At 36.5% G+C, this 22389-nt stretch overlaps 2 protein-coding genes across 2 annotated transcripts; both read left to right on the top strand.

Moving 5' to 3' along the window:
- Nucleotides 1-11515: 11515 nt before the first annotated feature.
- On the top strand, nt 11516-12259 carry LOC117627732 (calvin cycle protein CP12-3, chloroplastic). Its single transcript, XM_034359958.1, has one exon. It carries the CDS (start codon nt 11599-11601, stop codon nt 12019-12021), a length of 423 nt encoding a protein of 140 aa, XP_034215849.1. The 5' UTR covers nt 11516-11598; the 3' UTR covers nt 12022-12259.
- A 290-nt stretch (nt 12260-12549) lies between these two features.
- LOC117627731 (chlorophyll a-b binding protein 7, chloroplastic) lies at nt 12550-16611 on the top strand. The gene is made up of 6 exons (XM_034359957.1): nt 12550-13039; nt 13129-13295; nt 13883-14029; nt 14431-14563; nt 15453-15545; nt 16178-16611. The coding sequence occupies exons 1-6, from the start codon at nt 12899-12901 to the stop codon at nt 16478-16480; spliced, it is 984 nt and encodes a 327-aa protein (XP_034215848.1). The 5' UTR covers nt 12550-12898; the 3' UTR covers nt 16481-16611.
- Nucleotides 16612-22389: the final 5778 nt, after the last annotated feature.

Genomic DNA, 22389 nt, shown 5'->3' with positions numbered 1-22389 from the left:
TCGTTAGTGGAGGAGAAAAAAAGAAGGAAAAATAAATAGTAAAATAAAATGAAAGAAAGGACGGGAGAATTTGAAGAAAATGAATGGAAGAGAAAATTAGAAAAACTCTCCTTCATGCAAGGCCACCAATTAGTTAGGAATGTTGGCTATAAAAGGAGTTGCCTTCTTTCAGTTCAATGTATCCCTTAGAAAACCAAAACTTAGAGAGTTTTGAGAGATAAGAAAACCTCACTTGTGTGAGAAAGAAAATCCTCTTAAGAGAAAAACCAAGAGAGTTTAGCCACCAGTGTTTGGTGAGATTATTATTGTATTCCCATTAATTTCATAATGGAACATATTGAGTGTTATTTTTGCCCATTTTATTTACACAAGGCTGGGAAAAGTCAGATATTGCGACTGCCAAATTTATTTATTGTCTCTTTTATTTTTCACCATCTTTCCCAACAAGTGGTATCAGAGCTTCGGCTTAAAAATTATATTCTTCTGTAATTTAAGATGGAGGAGTCGTGGTCATCATCGTCAGCAACAATGTTAAAATTGACTGCATTCAATTACTCCATTTGGAAGCCAAGAATTGAGGACATCCTTTACTGCAAGGATTTGTATGAGCCCCTTCAATTGCTGGGACAAAAATCAGAAGGGAAGTCAGACGATATATGGAGCATTCTGAATAGAAAAGCTGTCAGACAAATCCGACAATAGGTGGATCAAAATGTGTTCCACCATGTGGCATAAGAGATGGATGCATATAAATTACGGACAAAATTGTCGTCCATGTAAAAGCGGAAGACCACTCAAAATAAAGCCTCAGTTATCCGACGGTTGGTAAACCTCAAGTACAAAGATGGTCGAAGTGTTACCGAGCATCTTAGTAACTTCCAAGGTTTGATCAACCAATTGACGAATATGCAAATGGTGCTTGATGATGGGTTACAAGCACTAGTGTTACTCAGCTCTTTGCCTAATAGCTGGGATACACTAGTAGTGTCCTTAAGCAATTCAGCTCCTCAAGGCGTTCTTACATTGAACATAGTTAAAGATAGCATGTTTAATGAAGAAGCAATGAGGAAAGAACAAGGTGTAATAGTCGAGTCAGAAGCCCTCGTCTCAGAGTATCGTGGAATAACTAGCAATAGAAAATTCCACAGGGGAGACAAGTTAAAGTGCAGGTCAAGAGATGGCTCCATAGGGAGGTCCAAGACAAGAAGGGACCTAGAATGTTACCATTGTGGCCAGATAAATCACATGAAAAGAGAGTGCAGGCTGTTTAAACGAGAGCAAGATAGAGGTAATGAAAATAGCAATGCCAAGCACACGACCGCAACTACCTCTGGTGGAAATGAGGTAATTATTCTATGTGGTGATGGCTTTATTAATTTTTCCTCTCAAGATGCATGCTAGATAGTGGATTTTGGTGCATCATTACATGTCACCTCACGAAAAGACTTCTTTACATCTTACACCAATGGAGATTTTATTAATGTGAGGATGAGAAATGACAAATTGTCCAAGATCGCGGGAAGAAGAGATGTTTCCTTTAAAACCAACACAAGTTGTCACTTGGTTCTCAAGGATGTAAAATATGTTCCAGACATGCGTCTCAATCTAATCTCCACCGGATTACATGATGATGAAGGATACATCAATGTCTTTGCCAGTGGCTGACCTACAGAGGCTCAAGGAGACGCAGGTGCACCTCCCCTCACCTGAAAATACCATAGCAGTAATTCATCTTAAGCTCTTGGGCGGCTAGGTAGCTAGGCAAGAATGCCCACAACCTGTTAGTGGAAAAGCTGGAGTGAAGAGCAACAGCAACAAGCACGATCTGTTTTTCTTTTTAATGATCTGGCCAAAACGGATCGCTTTGGACCATATCAATTAATATGTTTTAGAATCTCTGTGTGCATTACACGTGCTTAATTTTTGTTTTATTCAAGACCACATCATGCTGCAGCTTTAGTTTAAGGGTAGAGTAGTCATTAGAGTTTGATGGCTTAACCTAGAAACACTTTGATATATATATATATATACATACTGAACATTAAAATGCGGTTGAATTATTAATGAAATTATTTGTTAATTTAATCTTCAACACAAGGAAATAAATTGCAAGTTCTTCTTCTTCTTTTTTTTCTTTTCCCTGAATATATAAATTGCACATTTATGACCAGCGAATTTTGTTAGTTCATATATACATTACAATATTGTTAATCCAAGTAATCAATATATTCAAATCATGAATGTGCATCATGCAAGTTTTTTAAAATAAAAAACAAAAAATTTATCAGTGAATTTTTTTTATTAATAAGAAAATGTTATTTCTTTCATGAATTATGAATAATAATAGTATCAATTCAATTATAATTGTTATTTTTATCTAAACAACTGACAATTTCCAAAGTAAATTTTTTTTTTTTTGGGTGTGGAACAGTTAGCCTTTGAAATGTTGCACCTCCTCTTAAAAATTCCTAGATCCGCCAGTGGTCTTTGCTGAAGGGAAATAGAAACTCAGCAAGAACTCTTTTGTCCCAGCACGAGGGAAGAAGGAGAACACCCTATACATAACACATGCAAAAGTCAATAATGGGTATGTAAATGCTCTCACAGAAGACTCGATCAAGCTATGACATAAATGGCTTGGTCACATGAGCGAGAAAGGATTGCAAATTCTAGCTAAAAGAGAGGCACTGACTAGGATGAAGAAAGGCATACCTCTAAAATCATGCATGCATTGCTTGGCTAGAAAGCAGCATAGGGCTTTGTTTCAACATGGACCTGCACAAAGAAAATCCAATCTATCGGATGTTATGTACTCTGATGTTTTAGTACTCTTGGTGGTGCAAGATATTTTGTTACCTTCATTGACGATCATTCTAGGAAGGTATAGGCTTATGCACTTAAAACAAAAGATCAAGTATATGAAGTTTTCAAACTGTATAATGCTAGCGTTGAACGAGATACTGGTAGAAGCTTGAAATGGATTCGCACCAATAACGGAGAAGAATATATGGGGGCGTTCTAAAACTATTGTAGAAGTAATGGAATCAGGCATGAACGATCTGTTTCGAAGACTCCTCAACATAATGGCATAGCTGAGAGAATGAACAGAACAATTGTTGAAAGAATAAGAATAATGTTATCTCATGCCAAGCTGCCCAAAAGCTTTTTGGGTAAAGCCCTAATGACTGCGGTTGATCTATTCAACCTTTCTCCTTCAACTCTTTTTGAATGATGATGTCCCGAACTAGTTCTAATCAGGAAAAGACATTTTCTACAATCATTTGAAAGTGTTTAGTTGTAGAGTTTGTCGAAAGAATATATCTTCGTCGGATATGGGAATGAAGAATTCGGTTACAGTTTATGGGATCCTGTAGCTAGAAAGATTATTATAAGTAGAGACATTGTCTTCGTTAAAGGTCAAAACACTAAAGACATTCAAAGAGGTGATAAACCTGATAATCCCAGAGAATATCCAGCTAACTTGGTTCCAGTTCCTCCTCCATTGGAGCACAATGACAAGCAAGATGAATCTAATGATACTGATGATCTAGCTAATGATCTTATTATTAATTAACCAGTTAATGATGATGTGAGTGATGATCATACAACTGATGGTATAGTAGATGATGTAGCTGATGATGGGCTAGAAGCACAAGCCTATGAAGAGCTAACAGCCGAATTCCAACTAAGAAGATCGACCAGGATTTGGAGACCTTCAAGTAGGTATCTCTAGATGATCACATTATCCTAATCGACGGGGGAGAACCAGAATGCTATGGAGAAGTATTAATTCATGATCAACAAGATAAATGGTTGAAAGCCATGCATGAAAAGATGCAATCTCTACATGTGAACCACACATATGATCTGGTGAACCTACCAAAAGGTAAAAGAGCACTCAAGAATAAATAGGTGTATCGACTAAAGACTGAAGAAAATAACTCCAAGCCCAGGTTTAAGGCAAGGTTAGTTGTGAAAAGTTTCAGTCTTAAGAAAGGAATTGACTTTGAAGAGATTTTCTCACCCGTAGTGAAGATGTCATCCATACGGGTTGTACTCGGTTTGACTGCAAGCCTAAATCTCGAGAACGAACAGCTATATGTGAAGACAGCTTTTCTCCACGGATATCTTGAAGAAGAAATCTACATGGAGCAGCCAGAAGGATTCAAAGTCAATGACAAAGAAGATTTGTTATGTCGTCTGAATAAGAGCTTATATGGACTCAAGCAGGCACTTCGACAATGGTACAAGAAGTTTGATTCCTTCATGATTAAACACAGATGTCGGAGGACTACTTCAAACCATTGTGTATTTGGAAAATATTTGATGATGGTGAATTCATCATACTTCTTCTCTATGTTGATGACATGTTGATCGTAGGACAAAACAATGACAAGATCAGCAAGTTAAAGAAAGAGATGAGCAAGTCTTTTGCTATGAAAGACTTAGGACTCGTAAAACGAATCCTCTGTATAAGTATATCCCGTGATTGAAAAAATCGAAAGTTGAGGTGTTATATCAAGAAGGTACTAAAGCGGTTTAACATGGATAAAGCAAAACTAGTTTCTACTCCATTTCCTAGTCACTTCAAGCTTAGTTCGAAGCAGAGCCCTACAAGTGAGAAAGAAAAAGAAAACATGCTATGGTACCATATTCCTCAACTGTTGGTAGTCTGATGTATGCATTGATTTGCATGAGACCAGACATAACGCACGCAGTTGGCGTTGTAAACAGATTCATATCTAAACCATGCAGAGAGCATTGGAATATTGTGAAGTGGATTCTCAGATATCTCAGGGGTACTTCCAAAATGAGTTTGTACTTCAAGATACCTGATTACATTTTCAGGGGGAGCAGTTTCGTGGCAATCAAAGTTACAAAAATATGTTGCTCTATCAACTACAGAGGCAGAGTTTATTGCAGCCACTGAAGCGTGCAAAGAAATGCTCTGGATAAAGCGATTCCTATAAGAATTAGGGCAAGAGCAGCATAAATACATTTTGCATTGTGATAGTCAGAGCGCAATCCACTTAAACAAGAATCCAAGTTTTCACTAAAGGTCGAAGCACATTGATGTGCAATATCACTGGATACGTGATGTGTTAGAGTCCAAGAAACTACAACTTAAGAAGATCCAAACTGATGACAATAGTTCAGATATGATGACCAAGTCCTTACCTAAGGACAAGTACGAATTTTGCAGAAGAACAATTGGACTGTTGGAGCCTTACACCTAAGTCAGGAGGGGAAGATTAATGGGTTTCCCTCATTAGTAGAGGAGAGAAAAAGAAGGAAAAATAAATAGTAAAATAAAATGAAAAAAAGGATAGGAGAATTTGAAGAAAACGAATGAAAGAGAAAATGTGAAAAACTCTCCTTCATGCATGGCCACCAATTATTTAGGAATGTTGGCTATAAAAGCAGTTGCCTTCTTTCAATTCAATGTATCCCTTAGAAAACCAAAACTTATAGAGTTTTGAGAGATAAGAAAACCTCACTTGTGTGAGAGAGAAAAACCAAGAGAGAGTTTAGCCACAGGTGTTTGGTGAGATTATTATTGTATTCCCATTATTTTCATAGTGGAAAATATTAAGTGTTATTTTTGCCCATTTTATTTATACAAAGTTGGGAAAAGTCAGTTCCTGGGACTGCCAAATTTATTTATTGGCTCTTTTATTTTTCACCATCTTTCCCAACAAAAGGCCCCCCAAATCCTCTTTGTATCAACAACTTTTAGGACTCCAAAATCTTCTGTCTATGCCCCCAATTCAACCATAGAGCGAACCAAAACAGACCCAAGACTAGAATGACAGTTAGGATGAGAATGGCAAAGAAGACGACGATCTACAACCACTTGTTTATGAGAAGACTAAACCAGGTTTATAACTTTAACGAAAAACAAAACTGGGTTCATCATCCACTCAACCTCTTTTTTGGTTTTTCAATTTTTTTTTAATTTTCCACATTTTCTATGTTTTATTTTCAATTTTCCTCGATATTTTACCTTGTATGATGAAAAAGTTTCCCTTAGGCCATCTCCAACCTAAATAGGGCTAAACTCATATTTCTCCCCTAAAAAATAAAACTATTCATGTATTGCCTGGACTAGAATTGTTTTTTTCCTCCAACCATGCATACTCATAATTTGAGCCCGCAACTTTATTAAATTATTTTAAAATGGTTAAACCCTCATTTTTATTTTTATTTTGTTAATTTTTCTTTACATTATTTTTGTTTCAACATTCGTGATTTAATTTTCTGAAGATTTTAACCTAAAAAAAATCCAAAATTCAAAACATAAATAATTTCACTTAAAAATCAAAATATATTAAGATAAACTACAATTACAATTAAGATAAATGATAATCACAAAATTATTTTGGGTTGACTCTGATTTAAATTAAGAAAAATTAGGTTTTAGACATAATTAACTTTATTAATTAGTTTGTAAGATATTGGATATTTTGGTTTTAGTTTTAATACCTAGGAAAAAACTACTATTTTGGATTAGCCCAAAGAGAGGCCCAGATTCGTTGGGCCAGGTAAAAAATAACAACTGATAAGACAATTCTACCCTTAAATAAATCTGTATTTGACATTAAGCACAATGGCACATGTAGTAATTTTAGGGTTGTTGGATGTCCTTTTGGTAAAATTAGGTGGCTTTGGTTTTATATTAATTAAGCAAAATTAATTATCTTTCTTCCAAATTAGTTAAGTTTTTTATGGGTTAAAACTAAAGAGCCCTTTAAATTAATTGTAAAAATTAATTTTGCTGTTGGATTTAAATTTTAGCCATTGAATGTGAATTTTTCCCATTGAGATTGCTTTAAAATATCCTAGCCATTGATTATATGCATAATGAAAAATAAAAATTGACACAGCAACTTAACCCAGACGTTGGATTGAAACAAAAGTTGTTCTGGGATGGACAAGTGACGCAAGCAGCATGGGTAAGTTGGCGACAGGTGGTCCATGTAGATGTGGACTTCACATGGTTCCTTGGTTTGATGCAAATTGGGGCCCACAACAATTCCACCTGGACTAGAAAGCTAGGCCAAATATAGCCCAAGATTTCAGTTTGCCCAAAATTCTCCCCCTCCCTATACATGCGTTGGAGATGAAATTGGGCCAAATTTTAGGATTTTTTTGGATTTAGCCCCATGGTTGGAGAAGGCCTTATAGTTGAAAGCAAATTGGATGACATTTGATAAATTTTTCGGTAAGGATGAAATTGGCTATTTTTAATAAGTAAATGCTGTTTTGCCCCAAACTATTGTCAATTTCCCCCAAAACAATGTTTTCAATAAATTATGGATTTCAACTATATGAAATGGGCCAATTCAGGACTGCCAATCAATTTTTTTTATGTCCATCTAAATTTTAGTCACGCGACTTGCACATGGTCAGTTTTTTAGGAAACAAATTACAAATGTAAGAAAAATGAGAAGAAAAATTATTAAATAAAAGTTAAAAGAAAAAAGGCAAAAAGTCACATGGTAAAAGTCATTGGGTTGGGACTTTGACCTTATCTCCTAAGAGCAACTCCACCCCTAAGGGCAAAGTCTAAGGCAAGGGCAAGCTAGGGCAAGCAAGGGCTGATACTATTCACGTGAATAGTGTCAGCCTTGCCATTTGTGGTTCCACTCACAAGGGCAAAGTCTAGGGCAAGTCTAGGGCAATTACTATTCATTGTACTTTATTTCCTATTTTTTTATATTTTAAATCATTAATTTTGATAATCTTTTGTAATTAAATTTTCGGATAAGATTTTCGGATGTGAATCTCGGTTGCCACGTGTCTTATTCCAGATAAAATTTGTGCTTGTATGATTTATTCAAAATAAATAATTGGAAGTGCATTCAAAAAATATACAATGCAAGAAATTATAAACTATTTTCAAATGCAAGAATAAAATTGATTGTGTAAATAAATATAGACAAATTGAAAATGCAAAAACAAAAATAAAGATTATGCATGAAATTATAAACTATTTTGAAATGCAAGAATAAAATTGATTATGTAAATAAATAAAGCCAATTAGGAAATGCAAAAATAAAATAAACATTGTGCAACAAAAAGAAATAGAATATGCAAAAAAAAAGTTACATTAAATTGATTAAAATGGCAATTAAAAATATTTTGGTGTGGAAAATGAATTATGTGAGTGGAGAGTAGAAAATATTGTATGGAGAAGAAATTGTATGAAGATTTGGTGTTGAAAGTAGATAAAATGGTTAGGTATTTATAGGGAAAAAATACATAAATTTTTGGTATTTTTTAAAAAAAAAATTCAGAATTTTTTCGGATTTTTTAAAAATTTTTTTGGCCAAAAAAAGAGAACCGTAGGATTGCTGAAAAAAATCCAATCGGAGCCACCCGGTGACGACACGTGGCAGTCAACAGTAAAAAAAAATTGATTTTAGTGCGCTGACGTCAGCGAACTCGGGCTCAAGCCCAGGCGACTTTTGCCCTTGGGCCTGCCCGGTTTCGTGGGGCCCGCCTGTTGCCCGGGCTGGATTCTTGGCGCTGGAGCTGGACTCGGGCTCATCTCTGCCTTTTGCCTGGGCCAGCCTCTAGCGCTGGAGTTGCTCTAATAAGACGTGGTTTGCACAAAAGAACATAACTTGTCTACACGAGGAATCGAAGGTGACAGGAATAGTGGTTTTGAAGGACGATGTACTGTCCTCATTCAAGATGGGTCTTGTCATCGACGTGGACTTTTTATGGCCAACGGTGATGGCATGAACTCTTGGCTCAGACGCCGAGCAGAGAGATTTGTGTGTGTCGATAGATAAGATCGAGTCGACCACCGAGCCAAAATAAAGATAATAGACAAGAGGTCTGCTTTGGTGTGGTCGGTGGTATATCCCTACTGGTCGGTAAGTGCCACTTATTAAGCCATTATTGGGTATACTGGGCTTGGGTACTACCTTGCGTCAACAAAGAGGAAAAATGAGAGTCCCAACAACAAGTCCCATTGTTTTCCATGGCCTCCAGTCTTTTCTTCCTCTTCCTTCTCCTTTATCTCTCTCTTATCCCCAAAATTTTATTTAATCTTTCCGCTACAAATGAAATAGGCTTACTTTTGGTTCATTTGTTCATTTTCTTTGAATTGCAATGATGAAAGAGGGGAGAATTAGAGAAAGAGAAAGGAATAAAAAGAGAAGGAAGAGCGGCGGACCATTGGTCATGGCAGACACGTTGGGGTTAGTGGTTAGGTTGGGAGGGTGTGGTTGTTGGTAGGGGTGTGTTCGGACCGAGAGGCACAAACTGACTACCTAACCGATAGTGGTCGGAATGCTAAAAAGATGACCGCCACTGATGAGGGCGAATTGCCAATTGTCGGTTGAACCGTTGGTTTTGGTGTGAGCGGTTCGACTGTGGAAAAAACCAAGAGGCAGAAGAGATGGAGAGAGAAAGAGAGGCGGAGATAGCGGTGGCACTGTAGATCTGGAGCCTTGGCGTCGGCGTGGTGGAGCTACATATCTGGAGTTACCTTGGAAAGAAAGGAAGTCGAGATCAAACCAGACGGTCCGGTTTGATCGGTTTCCTGATTCATATCGGGTTTTTGGTCAAAAATTCCAACCCTAGTTGCTGGAACTCTTATCTTTTTATTTTTATATTTATATTTTATTTTTCTAATTTTAATTTAAATGATAAATATGAAGTGTCAAATCCAACTATAAAAAAGAAACAAGTGACAATATTTGAGTGGGATTATCACACACTAACATAGTATATTCGTACTATTATATAATTTCTCCTAAGTTTGAGTCCCCACGACATTTAAAAATATAAAATAAAATAAAAAACCAACCTTGAAATGAAAATTAATGTTAGCATTTAAGTAACGTTGTACTCAAAACTTAGAGCATGTTAAATCCGTTGTGGCACTTTTAACAGGTAGGGGAAAAAAAAGCTTAGACTCACTCCAACCAAAATGTTAAATCGTACATGGATTAACATTTCTCTTTCTTGTTGTTATTTTTGGTTGTTTGACCTTGTGATGTTATTTTATTATTATTTTTGAATTAATGTACATTTATTGTAGTAAACCAATAAAAATATGTAATAAAATAATATTTTATTTGACATATCGGGTGAAATGTAAAACTCTATTATATGTCAAATTTTCACACAAGCCATCAAATTAAAATTTAATGTTTGAAGGTTTTTAACTCAAATAGTCCCCAAATTTATACACAATTTACATTTTTGTCCCTCAACTAAATTATTCGTTCAAATGGTCCACATACTCTTTATTATTCGATCATTTGGTCCCACCATAATTTTTTGTCAAATTTAATCAGCACATGCAAAAAAATTTGGTAAATAGGAATTTAATTAACCCCAAAAGAAAACCCATCCCACCCCCAACCCAATCTCATTCTCCCCAACTCCCTAACCCCATCCCCTGGCACATGCAAAATGGATTCAGCTCCAAACCCTTAGATTTATCAACCATAACTTGAAGTACCATGAACCCAGCTATAACTAAGCAAATTAGACCAAGTCTAGCCATTGACTTGAGTATTGGGAATTTGGGATAGTATTGCTTTTGCTTTTGAATATGACGCTATTGCTAAACGACTTAAAGATTGTTTCTTTGGTTGGGTTTGAGGAAGATTGGAATGAGGTTGGTTTGTCGGGGCGGGGGGAGAGAGGTTTATATAGAGAGGAATGGGTGGCTTAGATTGACGTGGAAGGATGGTCATCTCTCCCCGCCCCCTTCTGTTTCTGAACCTCTAGATTATTGGTTGGGTTTGATTGATTTTTTAAGTTTGGGAAGATGATGACCTTGTTAGCTGGGGAAGATGATGGCTGGCTAGGAATGAGGATGGATGTTGATGAGGATGTGGGGTTTTACCTTACATTTGAAGGCAACATTGGTGGGACCAAGTGCCCGAATAATAAAAAGTATGTAGATTATTTGAACAGATAATTTAGTTAAGGGACTAAAATGCAAATTGTGTATAAATTTAAGGACCATTTGAGTTAAAAATCCTAATGCTTGATTTTTAATGTTTGTTTTTTAATTATTTTTTATTGGGAAATCTAATGTTTGATATTTGAGTTCTTAGAAAACAAATAAATAGAAGGGGGCATCCAAAAACCGTGGGCTTTTTTTTGTTTTTTGATTTTTGGTCTATAAAAACCGTGGGCTTTTGTGGGCGCCTGGTTATTAAATGTAATAACAGGAGCACAAGAAAAAAGAAAAGGGGACTTTTTTGTGTTGTGTGATTGGAAGATTTCATCTTGGACTTTATATGAGCAGCTAGAGTTTGTTGTTGTAGATAAGGATATTGCTTGCTTGGTGTCTTGTGACAAATAATGGAATGAACAACCTTATCCCATACCTACCATAGGACGTACCAATGATACCCTACCGGAAACAGAGAAAGATAAAAGGAAAGATGTATTTTATTGGGGTATTTAGGTAAATCCGTCAAGGGCCCACTTATTTGAGTAGGGAGCAGGGCACTAAGGTTTAATTAATAGGCCCATGGACGTTGTTTGTTTGTTTGTTTGGTTGGTTGCTGTAGGTAGGAGGACGCATAGAAGAAGTGAAGATTGAAGGATCAATCAGATCAGCAGATGGCTTCTTGTTTATCAGGAGGATCGGGTGTGATGTGTTTGTCTGAAACTTATTTGAAGAAGAAGATTAATGATTTATCATCGCCTTCTTCTTCCTCTTTCTGCCTGAGATCGGACAATAATAATAAGAATAGGATGATAAAATGTGGGACGAAAAGTGGTGGGGTGCAGGGGAAGTTCAAAGGGACGCAGATGAGGGAGAAGCAACTGACGGAGATGATAGAGAAGAAAGTGATGGAAGCAAAGCAAGTGTGCGAGGGAGATCCCATCGCCGACGAGTGCAAGGTCGCCTGGGACGAGGTGGAGGAGGTCAGCCAAGCCAAGGCCGATCTCAGGCTCAAATTGGAGACCAACAAAGATCCTCTCGAGTCCTTCTGTCAAGACAACCCTGAAACCGACGAGTGCCGGATCTACGAAGATTAAAATTGTTTAATTAAGTAGCATGTTGAATTCCCGATCATCATCCACCTTTGTATTGTATTAATTTCTATGCCGTCTAGCTAGTATGTGTTTATGTAAGCGTTTTCCTTTGTATGCGTAATGCCCAAATATCCTAATTAGAAATCTGTATTCTATGTTTGGTTGGTGTCCTTGTTTATGATGCCCATCATTGTACATGGATGAATTGGTGTTACATTACAGTTTACTAACAATTACTGCCCATCCTTTGTTTTACTCATTAATTTAATCTACGAAGAAAGGTGAAAGGTGGCGGATCCAGGAATATTTCTTGATGGGGTGAAATCAAATACTGATTAAGCTTTCAACTATTTTTGACAAAAGCTGCTGATACTAAAACTAAAAGCACTATGCTAAAGCTAGATGCAGTATCTCATTCATAATTTTATTAGCCTTGATAAAAGCTTTTATACAACCAAATTGCATAACGCAACATGTTAATAGTGGAACATGTGGTGTGGGCAGCAATCTGCCAAGACTTGAATATTGGGGATGTAATCTGTTAGGTTTGCCCTTGTCTCAGCCTCCTCCTTTGAGACATTTAGTCAAACACCTTACAGGCTTTTTTCCATTCTACAAGAAAATAGAAGGGACTTAAATTTGAATGTAAGGACGGACATGCTGTCTTGTTCAACTAACTTCGCTACGTCTGTAAAATTTGATGAATTTAAATAGGCATATATGAGGGAGGGGTTGAAATCTGTCCAAGTCAAGTCTTGCAAAATCAAACAAAACCGAACAAAAATGCTCTTCCATTTCCACCACCCGCATAACGTAACTTATATTTTGATTAAAAAAACAAAACTTAACTTATAAACTTAACTCCGACTAGAATGACAGCATGGCGCTGCTTCAGCCACGAGCTTCGCCTTGTTCAGTTTCCTCTTTCATTCATCATCCTCACTCTCTGGCTCTAAAATCCCCCACCAACCTCACATTTACTAAGCCTCGTTCTTCTGTTTGCAAAGCTTCATGGCAAGAGGTCCCTCCGCTCTCCCTTTCTGTTATCAGTACCAATTTTTGTTATAATTCTTTTTCTTAATTACGTTGCATATATTTATTGGTGTGAAGCTTGTGGGCGTTGTGGTGTTCTCGGCGATTCCATTCACGGCTGTGAAAGCCATAGCCAACAGCGCAGTCGGAGAGTCGCTGCAGAGGCGATTGGAGGAAAGGAAGAAAGTTGCAGTTGAGAATTCTTCCAGGTTTAGGGGCTTGGCCGAAGAGGCTCGAAAACAGAGGTAATTTTCGGGTAAGCCATTCTCTATTTCTCTACGGAGATAAAATTATCATCACCAGAGACAGTTGTTGGATCCCAATTATCACTTGCAATAGTAGGACATGCCCATCCATCCATCCATCTGTGTAGTGTAGTGTAGCTGTAGCCAGCCAATGCCATATAAAAGGGTGTTTGCACTCTGATGGAAAAATGAAATCATGTTTTCTCTCTAGTAGTAGTGACAAACCCATCGATGATTTATGGAAGCATAGTATCAGTAGCTATTGAGCCTATTTTTGGTGCACATTTCTATCTAAGAATTGGCCTAATCATTTTCTGTATGTCATTTGCTCAGGTCTCATAAAAATATGTCATCATATGGAAAACTAACCATTTGCTGTTTTCATTGAGTACCTTGTTTTGGGGACTAACAACTATGCTAACTACTAACTGTATATTGACCAAAACAGAAACATTGTGGTTTTAGAAATTTAAAAAAAAAAAAATTTAATATTATTCGCGAGCTTATGTCAAATTAGAAGATCAGTATAGAATTTGTAACTTACCGTAAACACTGATTCACTATATGGTATATTTTCTGTTTCACAGCTTGTGGTATGGAGAAGAGCGACCCCGCTGGCTTGGTCCAATTCCTTATGATTATCCTGCATATCTGACTGGAGAACTACCTGGGGATTATGGTTTTGATGTTGTAGGTCTGAGCAGGGATCCTGTGGCTTTCCAAAAATATTTTAAGTAAGTCAGAGTTACTTGGGTCCCTTTATGACACAGGGAATCATCTTGAATATAATCTTCTCACTGAATATCTGTTTCAATTTTACTCCAGAATCCCATATGATTTTAACTGTTATGCTAATTTTCACAATTTTAAACTTTGGAATATAATTAGGGTGACAAACTCTTGTACGTTGATTTAGGCTTTGGTAACCATAGTGTTATAAGATATATCCCTTCAACTTTCCCGAATCACAATATTGTATAGATCTTGTCTAAGTGCTTTCGTATTACTCTGGAGGGTTAAGTGTCCAGTTCTGCAATGATTCATCTAAAGGAAGACTGTTTTCAAAGTGTTTTACTATGCTAACTACGTCATTGGTTGTAAATGGCTTTAAATAAATATGTAATTTACCCTGCAGCTTCGAAATACTCCATGCTCGTTGGGCCATGCTAGCAGCCCTTGGTGCCTTGATTCCTGAAATTTTGGACCTCTTAGGGGCCTTTCACTTTGTTGAACCTGTATGGTGGCGAGTTGGCTACTCAAAACTTAAGGTTAGTATTTTCTGCGTTGGACTAACCTTTTTATTGATCAATTTTCTTGGTAAGTATTATTTGGGCTGGCTGTATCATCCCTTTTCTTGTATAATCTAATCATTGGCCACGGCATAGGTTTGCTCAAGAAAATGGAGGGCAGCTTGAGCCTACCGAACCTTGATTTTTCTAGGGATGATGACTATATCTACGGAAATGATAGGTGTATAAAATATAAATAAAATAAAAAAACTTATGCCAATTTGGTCCAAATTCATGGATAATCAAATAGAGAGTCATTTATGGTGGAGATAGTTTCCAAATGATTTTCAACTGCTAATACATTGGTAGCTTAGTCACAATATGTTTTAGGTTATCAGTTTTCCGGTTTCTGTTTCATCCTACCATGGCGTAGACATAATGTCACAAGTTTGTTAGGTTTGTAAGTCCCTACCTTTTGCAGAGATTTATGGTTTAAATAGTGTTTCCTTTGTCTCCAAGCCATGATTTTGTCTTTTGCAAACTGTTTGTAACTTATTTGTCAGTGTAAGATCCTTACAACATATGGTCAAATGTTTGTGGTAAGGCTCACATGCAGGTATTGTTAAAAGTTGGCATAGAAATGATAGGGTAGGTCCTTACCAGGCTTGTGATATATCTTGGCATAATTTGCAAGTAGATTGCGGTGGGTTCAGTTTCTCCCTGAAGTGAATAACAGCTGAAAATTCTCAACTATTTCCGATCCATTATTGCTAGGGGATAATTGTTCCTGTATAGTGTATACCCCTGATTTGACTGTCATCTGTCTTATGAGTTTAAATAGACCTCTTATTTAATTTGGTATGAACATATGCGAGGTGAACTGTTTTTATTAACTTTATTTTCCTTTTGGCTTATCAATGTTCACCAGGGAGATACACTGGACTACCTAGGCATCCCGGGACTGCACGTAGCTGGAAGCCAAGGAGTGATTGTTATAGCCATATGCCAAGCCCTCCTGATGGTAATGAAATTTTAAAGCCCCCATCTTGTCTTACATATTCATGGACTGTACCATATGCCCCTAGAAAGGGATAGATTTTCAGATTCCATCATTTTAACCAGGTGTTTCCAATTATGCTTAGTTCATGTTAGTTTGTCTGGAATGGGGTTCTTGAGGCTCATTCAAGAGCCTGAAAAAACTTATTCTTAAGGATATTGTTCATTCATTTCTGTGATAGAATTTAGCACGCATAATGTTGGAAATGGAAATTGTTTCCTTGCATAGTCCAGAAAAATTCATTGTCCCACAGGGGAGATTGTCTTTACAGCATTGTCCGGAAGAGTTCATTTTCATACTTTGTTGATCACATTTACATGCTTAGATTGTGTGTGCATGCATCTCTGCATTTATGACAACCACACCATTCCAAAGTTGAACCATTCATGGTGTTAAATGGGTAATCTGATAAAAAGGATGAATTATTAACTAGCTTAATTATCTGAGGTTTTAGGTTCTAAAACCTTTTTCTACTGGCCAAAAGATATAGCCCTGCTTTACAGATTTGCTTCTCATATTTCTGATTGAAGCATGTCTTTTGCAACTCGAAATGTGGATGTGTTTTTCATTTATTTCAAACATTTGACGGTGACTAGGTTGGACCAGAATATGCAAGATATTGTGGGATTGAAGCATTAGAGCCTCTGGGAATTTACCTTCCAGGTGATGTTAATTACCCAGGAGGAGAGCTTTTTGATCCCTTGAACCTCTCCCGAGACCCTGTAGCTTTTGAAGAGCTGAAGGTGAAAGAGATCAAAAATGGGCGGCTAGCGATGGTAGCCTGGTTAGGCTTCTACAGTCAAGCAGCATTGACAGGTAAAGGTCCTGTACAAAACCTCCTTGAACACATTTCTGATCCCCTACACAACAACGTGCTTTCAGTACTCAAATTTATGTAATCCTCTTTGGCTTGTATTATTATGTAAATGCTATAAACAACTTTGCAAGTCCAAACGACTGTCGAAAACACAGCAATAGTTTCTGTTGTATAGTCAATAATTAGTAAATTCCTCCCATATCACTGGCATTATTAGATGGTATGAAGTTAATTATCGAAAAGCTTATAGTTTCCCAGCATCCTTATCTTAGAAGAAGATGCAACAGGATTATTACTGGTGGAGTGAGGTTTTGCAGGCCCACCATAATACGTCTTAAGCCAAGGCCCATGGAGTTGTAGACAAGCACTTTGTTCAGATTTTTTATACAAAGCCCGAACCAACTTCTATTGGGCCCAATGTTATGTAGAATTTTAAGATCCAATCTTCCGTACAGCAGGGAAAAACAGCTTAAGCTTGGCCAAGTTGAGGGAAAAGGAAGGTGAGCTTATTGTTTAGGGTTACTTGTAACTCAAGTATTTAAGAGCATTTATCCATGTACTGAGGTTCTAAGTTCGGTTCCTCATTCTCCAATAATAGCGAAGTTGGCCTACCTATTTACAACAAAAACAAAATACTCTATGCAAATCTTTTGTATACACTAGTCATCTTCTTCTGTGTCTTCATAATTTTCAGTTATTAGTAATTACATTACATGTGGTTTCATGTGGGAAGCAAGCTTTGGTAGGTGGGTTGCTTGCTGCTGCTATTTTCCTTCTGAGACCTAATTTTGTTTTTCCAGCTGTTAATTATCATGCAAATGGGTTTGCGTGCCAGCTTCTATATTTTTTGTTTTGTTTTTATATTGGCATTAGTTTAGATATAGAGTAAGTGATAGAGTATTACCTGACTGACGCGGCACGCGGTTACCTATCTTTCACTCTACGATTCTCAATTTCTGTTTCTTATTGTTTGTTGTCCTTCTCTCGCATTTGAAATTGCATGCTACGCATACGCGTTCATTCCCCCATCAATTCTTTTTCTTCTTTTTTGGTTTTATCGAAACATTCTCATCAATTGATTAGCAATTAGCATTGTTAATAGTATCTAGCCCAGTAAAAAAATATCTTAATTTACAGATTTGTGGTCTCAAGTTTAATCTCTATGAAACTGTGTGTTTGAAAAAACCCCTCAACCCAAAACACCTCTACCCTTTCATAATTTTGCCAACCAGAAAAAAGATAGAGAAGAGTCTTTATGCATTAAGCAAGGGATAGAAGGGATTGAGATTTGATTGCAAATACAATTCCCACCTCACCCAAATATTTGATTTTGATGTTGATTTTTATTTTTTTTGGTAGAAGCCGTGAGTTTGTATTTATCTTTTTGGGTTATTCGTTTTATTAGTTCCTGAACTTAGACCCGATTTGCATTTGAGTCCCTCAATTTCCAAAATCGTTCCCCTGATCCTTCAACTTCAGTTTTGATAGGATAAAAAGTCTTACCGTCAATTTTGTTAAATTTTCAGTTAAATGCATGTGTAAAATGGTATTTTTATATTTTTATATTTTTATAATTTAAAATTGATTAAAATATGAATAAAATATTAAAAAACAAAAAAAAAAATTCAAGTTTTTAGGAATAATAACTAATTTTTAATTTTTAGTTTAACTGAGGATAGGAATAAGATTTTTTAATTTTTAATTTTATTTTTTGGGTGAAAGGAATATTCAAAAATTGAAAATTAAAAATAATACAAAAATACCATTTTATCTTTGCATTTAACATAAAAAGTTAACTAAATTGACAGCATCAGTATTTGTCCTTCTTTTTTTCCCAAGAATCAAATACTTTTATTAAAGGCGAACACGAATATTAGCATCTCCAGCTAAGGTATTAAACAACCAATCTAGAGGTACAAAATCCCAATGTTAACTACCACCTACCCTGCACACAAAAGTTGCAATCTCGTGAGCAGCTTTGTTGCAACTGCGAGGTGCAAAAATAAAAATTATTTCTGGAATTCTCGAATCGCAGTCTGGATGTCGAAGAGAATACTATCTGCCTCCATAGCCACCACCCTCTCCCCCTTCACCATATTGATGGAAACTTGGGAATTAGACTCCACCACCACCTGTGAGAAACCCCCATGTTGACAAGCAAACAGAACTGCCCTTATAGCGTCCATCTCTATCATGAGGGCCGACCCATAAAGCATATATGAAACTCGACATATATTGACATTCCAGGATGGTGTGACATCACCTGAAACTTATAAGGTTTTGGGAACCAGCGGTAGCCTTGGATCTTTATGCTTTCTCCATTGCCAACACTCCACCTTACCCTACCTCAACGTTATGACGTCCTTCAATAATTCCTTTCCAGCCCCAACACGCACCACGACCTACTTCTGCCTATCAAAAGTCAAGTCTAAAAAAATATTTTTCAAATCGGTTCAAAATTTAAAGGCTAATAAAAAGAATAATTCAATTTCAGTGAATTAAAAAATTCAAACAAAACCCATTTCCAAAATAGCAAGTTTGTGAATAAAATTTTTGAGAAAGTCTTTTATTTGCCTATCATTATAGACAATACCTTCCATATTATCTATAGAATTCAAACCCTATTTACGATTTTTATTTTTATTTTTTCTATCTCATTGGTCCTTATTCTATTCTTTTAGATAATTAAATAGTTGATTTGTTTGTTTGTAAGGTAATAAATGGGTCAAGATTAAAGTTACGTGCTCAATGAGTCAATGTCAATATTAAAGAAGCTACATCATGACCCCACATATCGTGAACGTGCAGTCGGATCGGCCGATGCCAGATGCCAAAGGCCAAATGCCAATATAAAATATCTTACCAAAAGGCTCCCCAAGCCCCTCCCATGGATTGGAATTTTTAGATGGATCATGGGCGTTGGATATAACGTACAAGGATGGGCACGCTTGCTTAAGAATGGACGATTAAGCAACCCCTTCTTTTAAAAAGAAAAAACGTCTGCCTCATTGTACTATGTCGCATCCATTGGCTTCTTCCTTAACTTGAAATTATACCCTTTTCTTTTTTCTTTTTTCTTTTTTTTTTTAGCAAGGGACTTATAGTTAAATTGATCAAGAATATTAACTCTTGCGACCGATGTTCTAGATTTGATTCCTCCACCTCCAAAATCTCTTTATCAAAAAAAAAGAATACATCAATATTTCTTCCCTTTAAGCTCCTCATGTGTGGAAAGGAAATTAGGTGTAAACACCACGGCATGCAATTTCCCTCCAGAAAAAAACCTCACGTTATAATTGGTCTCCTATCAACAAAGCATGAAGTTGGCCTGACGTATGTGCACAAATAATATAAATGAATGAAATAGTGACAGATGGCAGGGTGTTACACTGACACCTACGTTTTAGGTCAAAAATCAAAAGGTTCATATCCAATCATAATGCTTTTTGAAAAAGTCAGCATCTTAACGTGAGCACTATAACTATAGGACGGACGTTCTTGCGGGTCCACTTTCTGAATCAATCATGCGCTAGCTGTGTGTGCCTGTGCCCATCATCAAACAAATAAGTTTTCAAGCGAAATAAGGATTTTAAGTCATTCCGATGATGACCACAAGGCACAAGTGCTTGCTCATGCTTCAAAAATGACCTTTTCTTTTTTGTTTTTTCGGAGCCTTAGAAAGTGTGTGTTGTTTTCTGTCTCTTAACTTGTGTATTTGAAAATTTCGTTTATGTTTTTTTTCAATACCAAAAAGAAAAAGAAAAATGCCCTTGAGACAAATTGTTGGTCATTTTTTTCTGTCCGTTGTTCCTTTCCGTCGCCCATGGAGATCAGCTCCGCTCTGAGGAACAGAGAGATTTGTTGGATCAACACCAATGCCCCGATCAGAAGTGCTTCTGAAGCACTTGTCATGTACTTCTTCAGGAAGCACTCTCAAGTACTTTTCCATGAAACACTTCCATTTCTTATGAAAATTTCAACATTTTTATAATAAAAGTGTTTTTGCTAGAAGCCCTTTTTAAGCAAAAGTGCTTCCTACATAAGCAATCCCAAACGAGCCCTAACATTAGTATATATCACATCCATACGCTTTCTCCTAAAAAAACGTACTTTCTTCATACATTAAAAAAAAATGTATAAATTTGATTTGTGATTGTTATTACATGCTAATTGATGATGAATTTTAGTTATAAAAAATTGTTTTATGACATTAAGTCATGGCAAATTTTTTTTATTTATTAGTATTTTTATATTAGATTAGGCTTAGGAATGAGTTGTGTCGTGTCGGGATAATAAACGTGTCAAGAATGCTAACCCAACCCATTTAATAAACTTGTCATGTTGGGTTCAGGTCGTCTTAAACAGGTTACCTGGTTAATAACCTATTTACTCATTCGTAGTTTCCAAAAGATTTGTACATTTGCGGGTATTTATAGTTGGATGATAAGTACATTAATTTGTGTCGTTAAAATTAAAAGAATAAAAAATAATTAAAATATTTATTTCACATTTAAAAAAAGAGGAAACAAGGGACTAAATTAATTTTTTTAAACAACAACATGTTGCGCTTCGTGATTCCACAATAGGAGACTTTAGTTTGGCCTTCTGGATCTCCTCTCTCGGGTTTTTAAGCACCACTTCTTGGGGCTCATCACTTGAGCTTCCAAATATCACTTTCTTAGCTTTGACAAAACTTGGATCTCTTCGCACACATTTACCCAGTCGATCCAAGGCCTCCAACTCCTCTTGCATGTCCTTAGAGTAAAAATCTCTAAAATATTTGATAGCTTTTGATTCTCTTCCTGCAATATTTCAAGCTGATGTCGCATCTCCTCCAACGTCTTTGCCCTCTCCCTTTTCAATCACCTTATAACACTCTAACAATCTTCAACCAAATTCCATTCTGTCACCAACTAAGCTTTTGGCATTTGCACCTCAAGAGATTTCACAATGAGGTGATGACCCACACTTGCGACTGAAGCCGCACTTTGCACGCTCAGTGCCATGACATCACTCACCACTTAGTTATCATCCATTGTTCCTAGCATGAGCACATCCCTAAGAGTTACTAAACTCCTCGCAACTCAAATGGCAACATCGTTTGTCAAGGAGTAATGAGTCATTTACAATAACTGGTCCTCATGAGAAAGCAAAGTAAGTCATCCATATTGGTACAGCCCCTTGCCCCCATGTCTGTGTTGGCGAAGCTAGGTTTAGATTGAGAGAAAATGGGAATGAAGAGGCCATTTTATTTCTAAGTTGGAGGAGATAGGTTTAGATCAAGAGAAATGGGAAGGAAGAAAATTGGCAGAGCTAGGTGTTTTGTTTTCTAAGTTGTGATTTTTTTCTCCCCATTGTTTCCTTTTATAGCCATCCATTGTGACACCCGTTTCTGATTTTTTTCTCTACACTTCTATGATTTCCGCGCCGTGATTTCCGATTTGGGATTTGCAGGTGAGGAAACAACTATCATAATTCTTAATTTAATTAATATATAAAAAAGTTAATAATCATAATTTTTAATTTAATTAGTGAGGCAGCTCCGTAAAATAGGAAAAAAAGAAAAAAAAGAAAAAAAAAGAGGAGATAAATTCTGAGGTCAACCAAAACGAATATTCATAGATAAATTAGATGCCTGAATATTCGAAGATGCCTGAACGAGATCAAGCAAAACGCTTGTCGCGCTGTCAAATGTTAGTCCACATATCTACCATATTTTTCCTGTATGTTAGGCTGCCACTGGCAGTCATATTATCAAAATTCATCATCAATCGCAACAATTAGCTGGATGGCAACTTGGCCAGGCCAGGCCGATATGTGTGGCTAAGAGCAAGTATTAGACTAGTTCAACCTTTGCCAAAACTATACTTGGTTTAAGATTCCTCCTAGGGTATATCCACTTGACTTGAGTTCAGATCTTCCCTTTTCTTTTTTTCTTTTTTTCTTTTTTCCTTTCTTTCTGGGTAAATATAAAACCCACTTGATCGATCA

This window comes from Prunus dulcis, chromosome 5 (genome assembly GCF_902201215.1).
Source record: "Prunus dulcis chromosome 5, ALMONDv2, whole genome shotgun sequence".
NCBI classification, from domain to species: domain Eukaryota; kingdom Viridiplantae; phylum Streptophyta; class Magnoliopsida; order Rosales; family Rosaceae; genus Prunus; species Prunus dulcis.
Note: the sequence above shows the minus strand (reverse complement) of the source record. Positions and strands in the feature narration are given on the sequence as shown.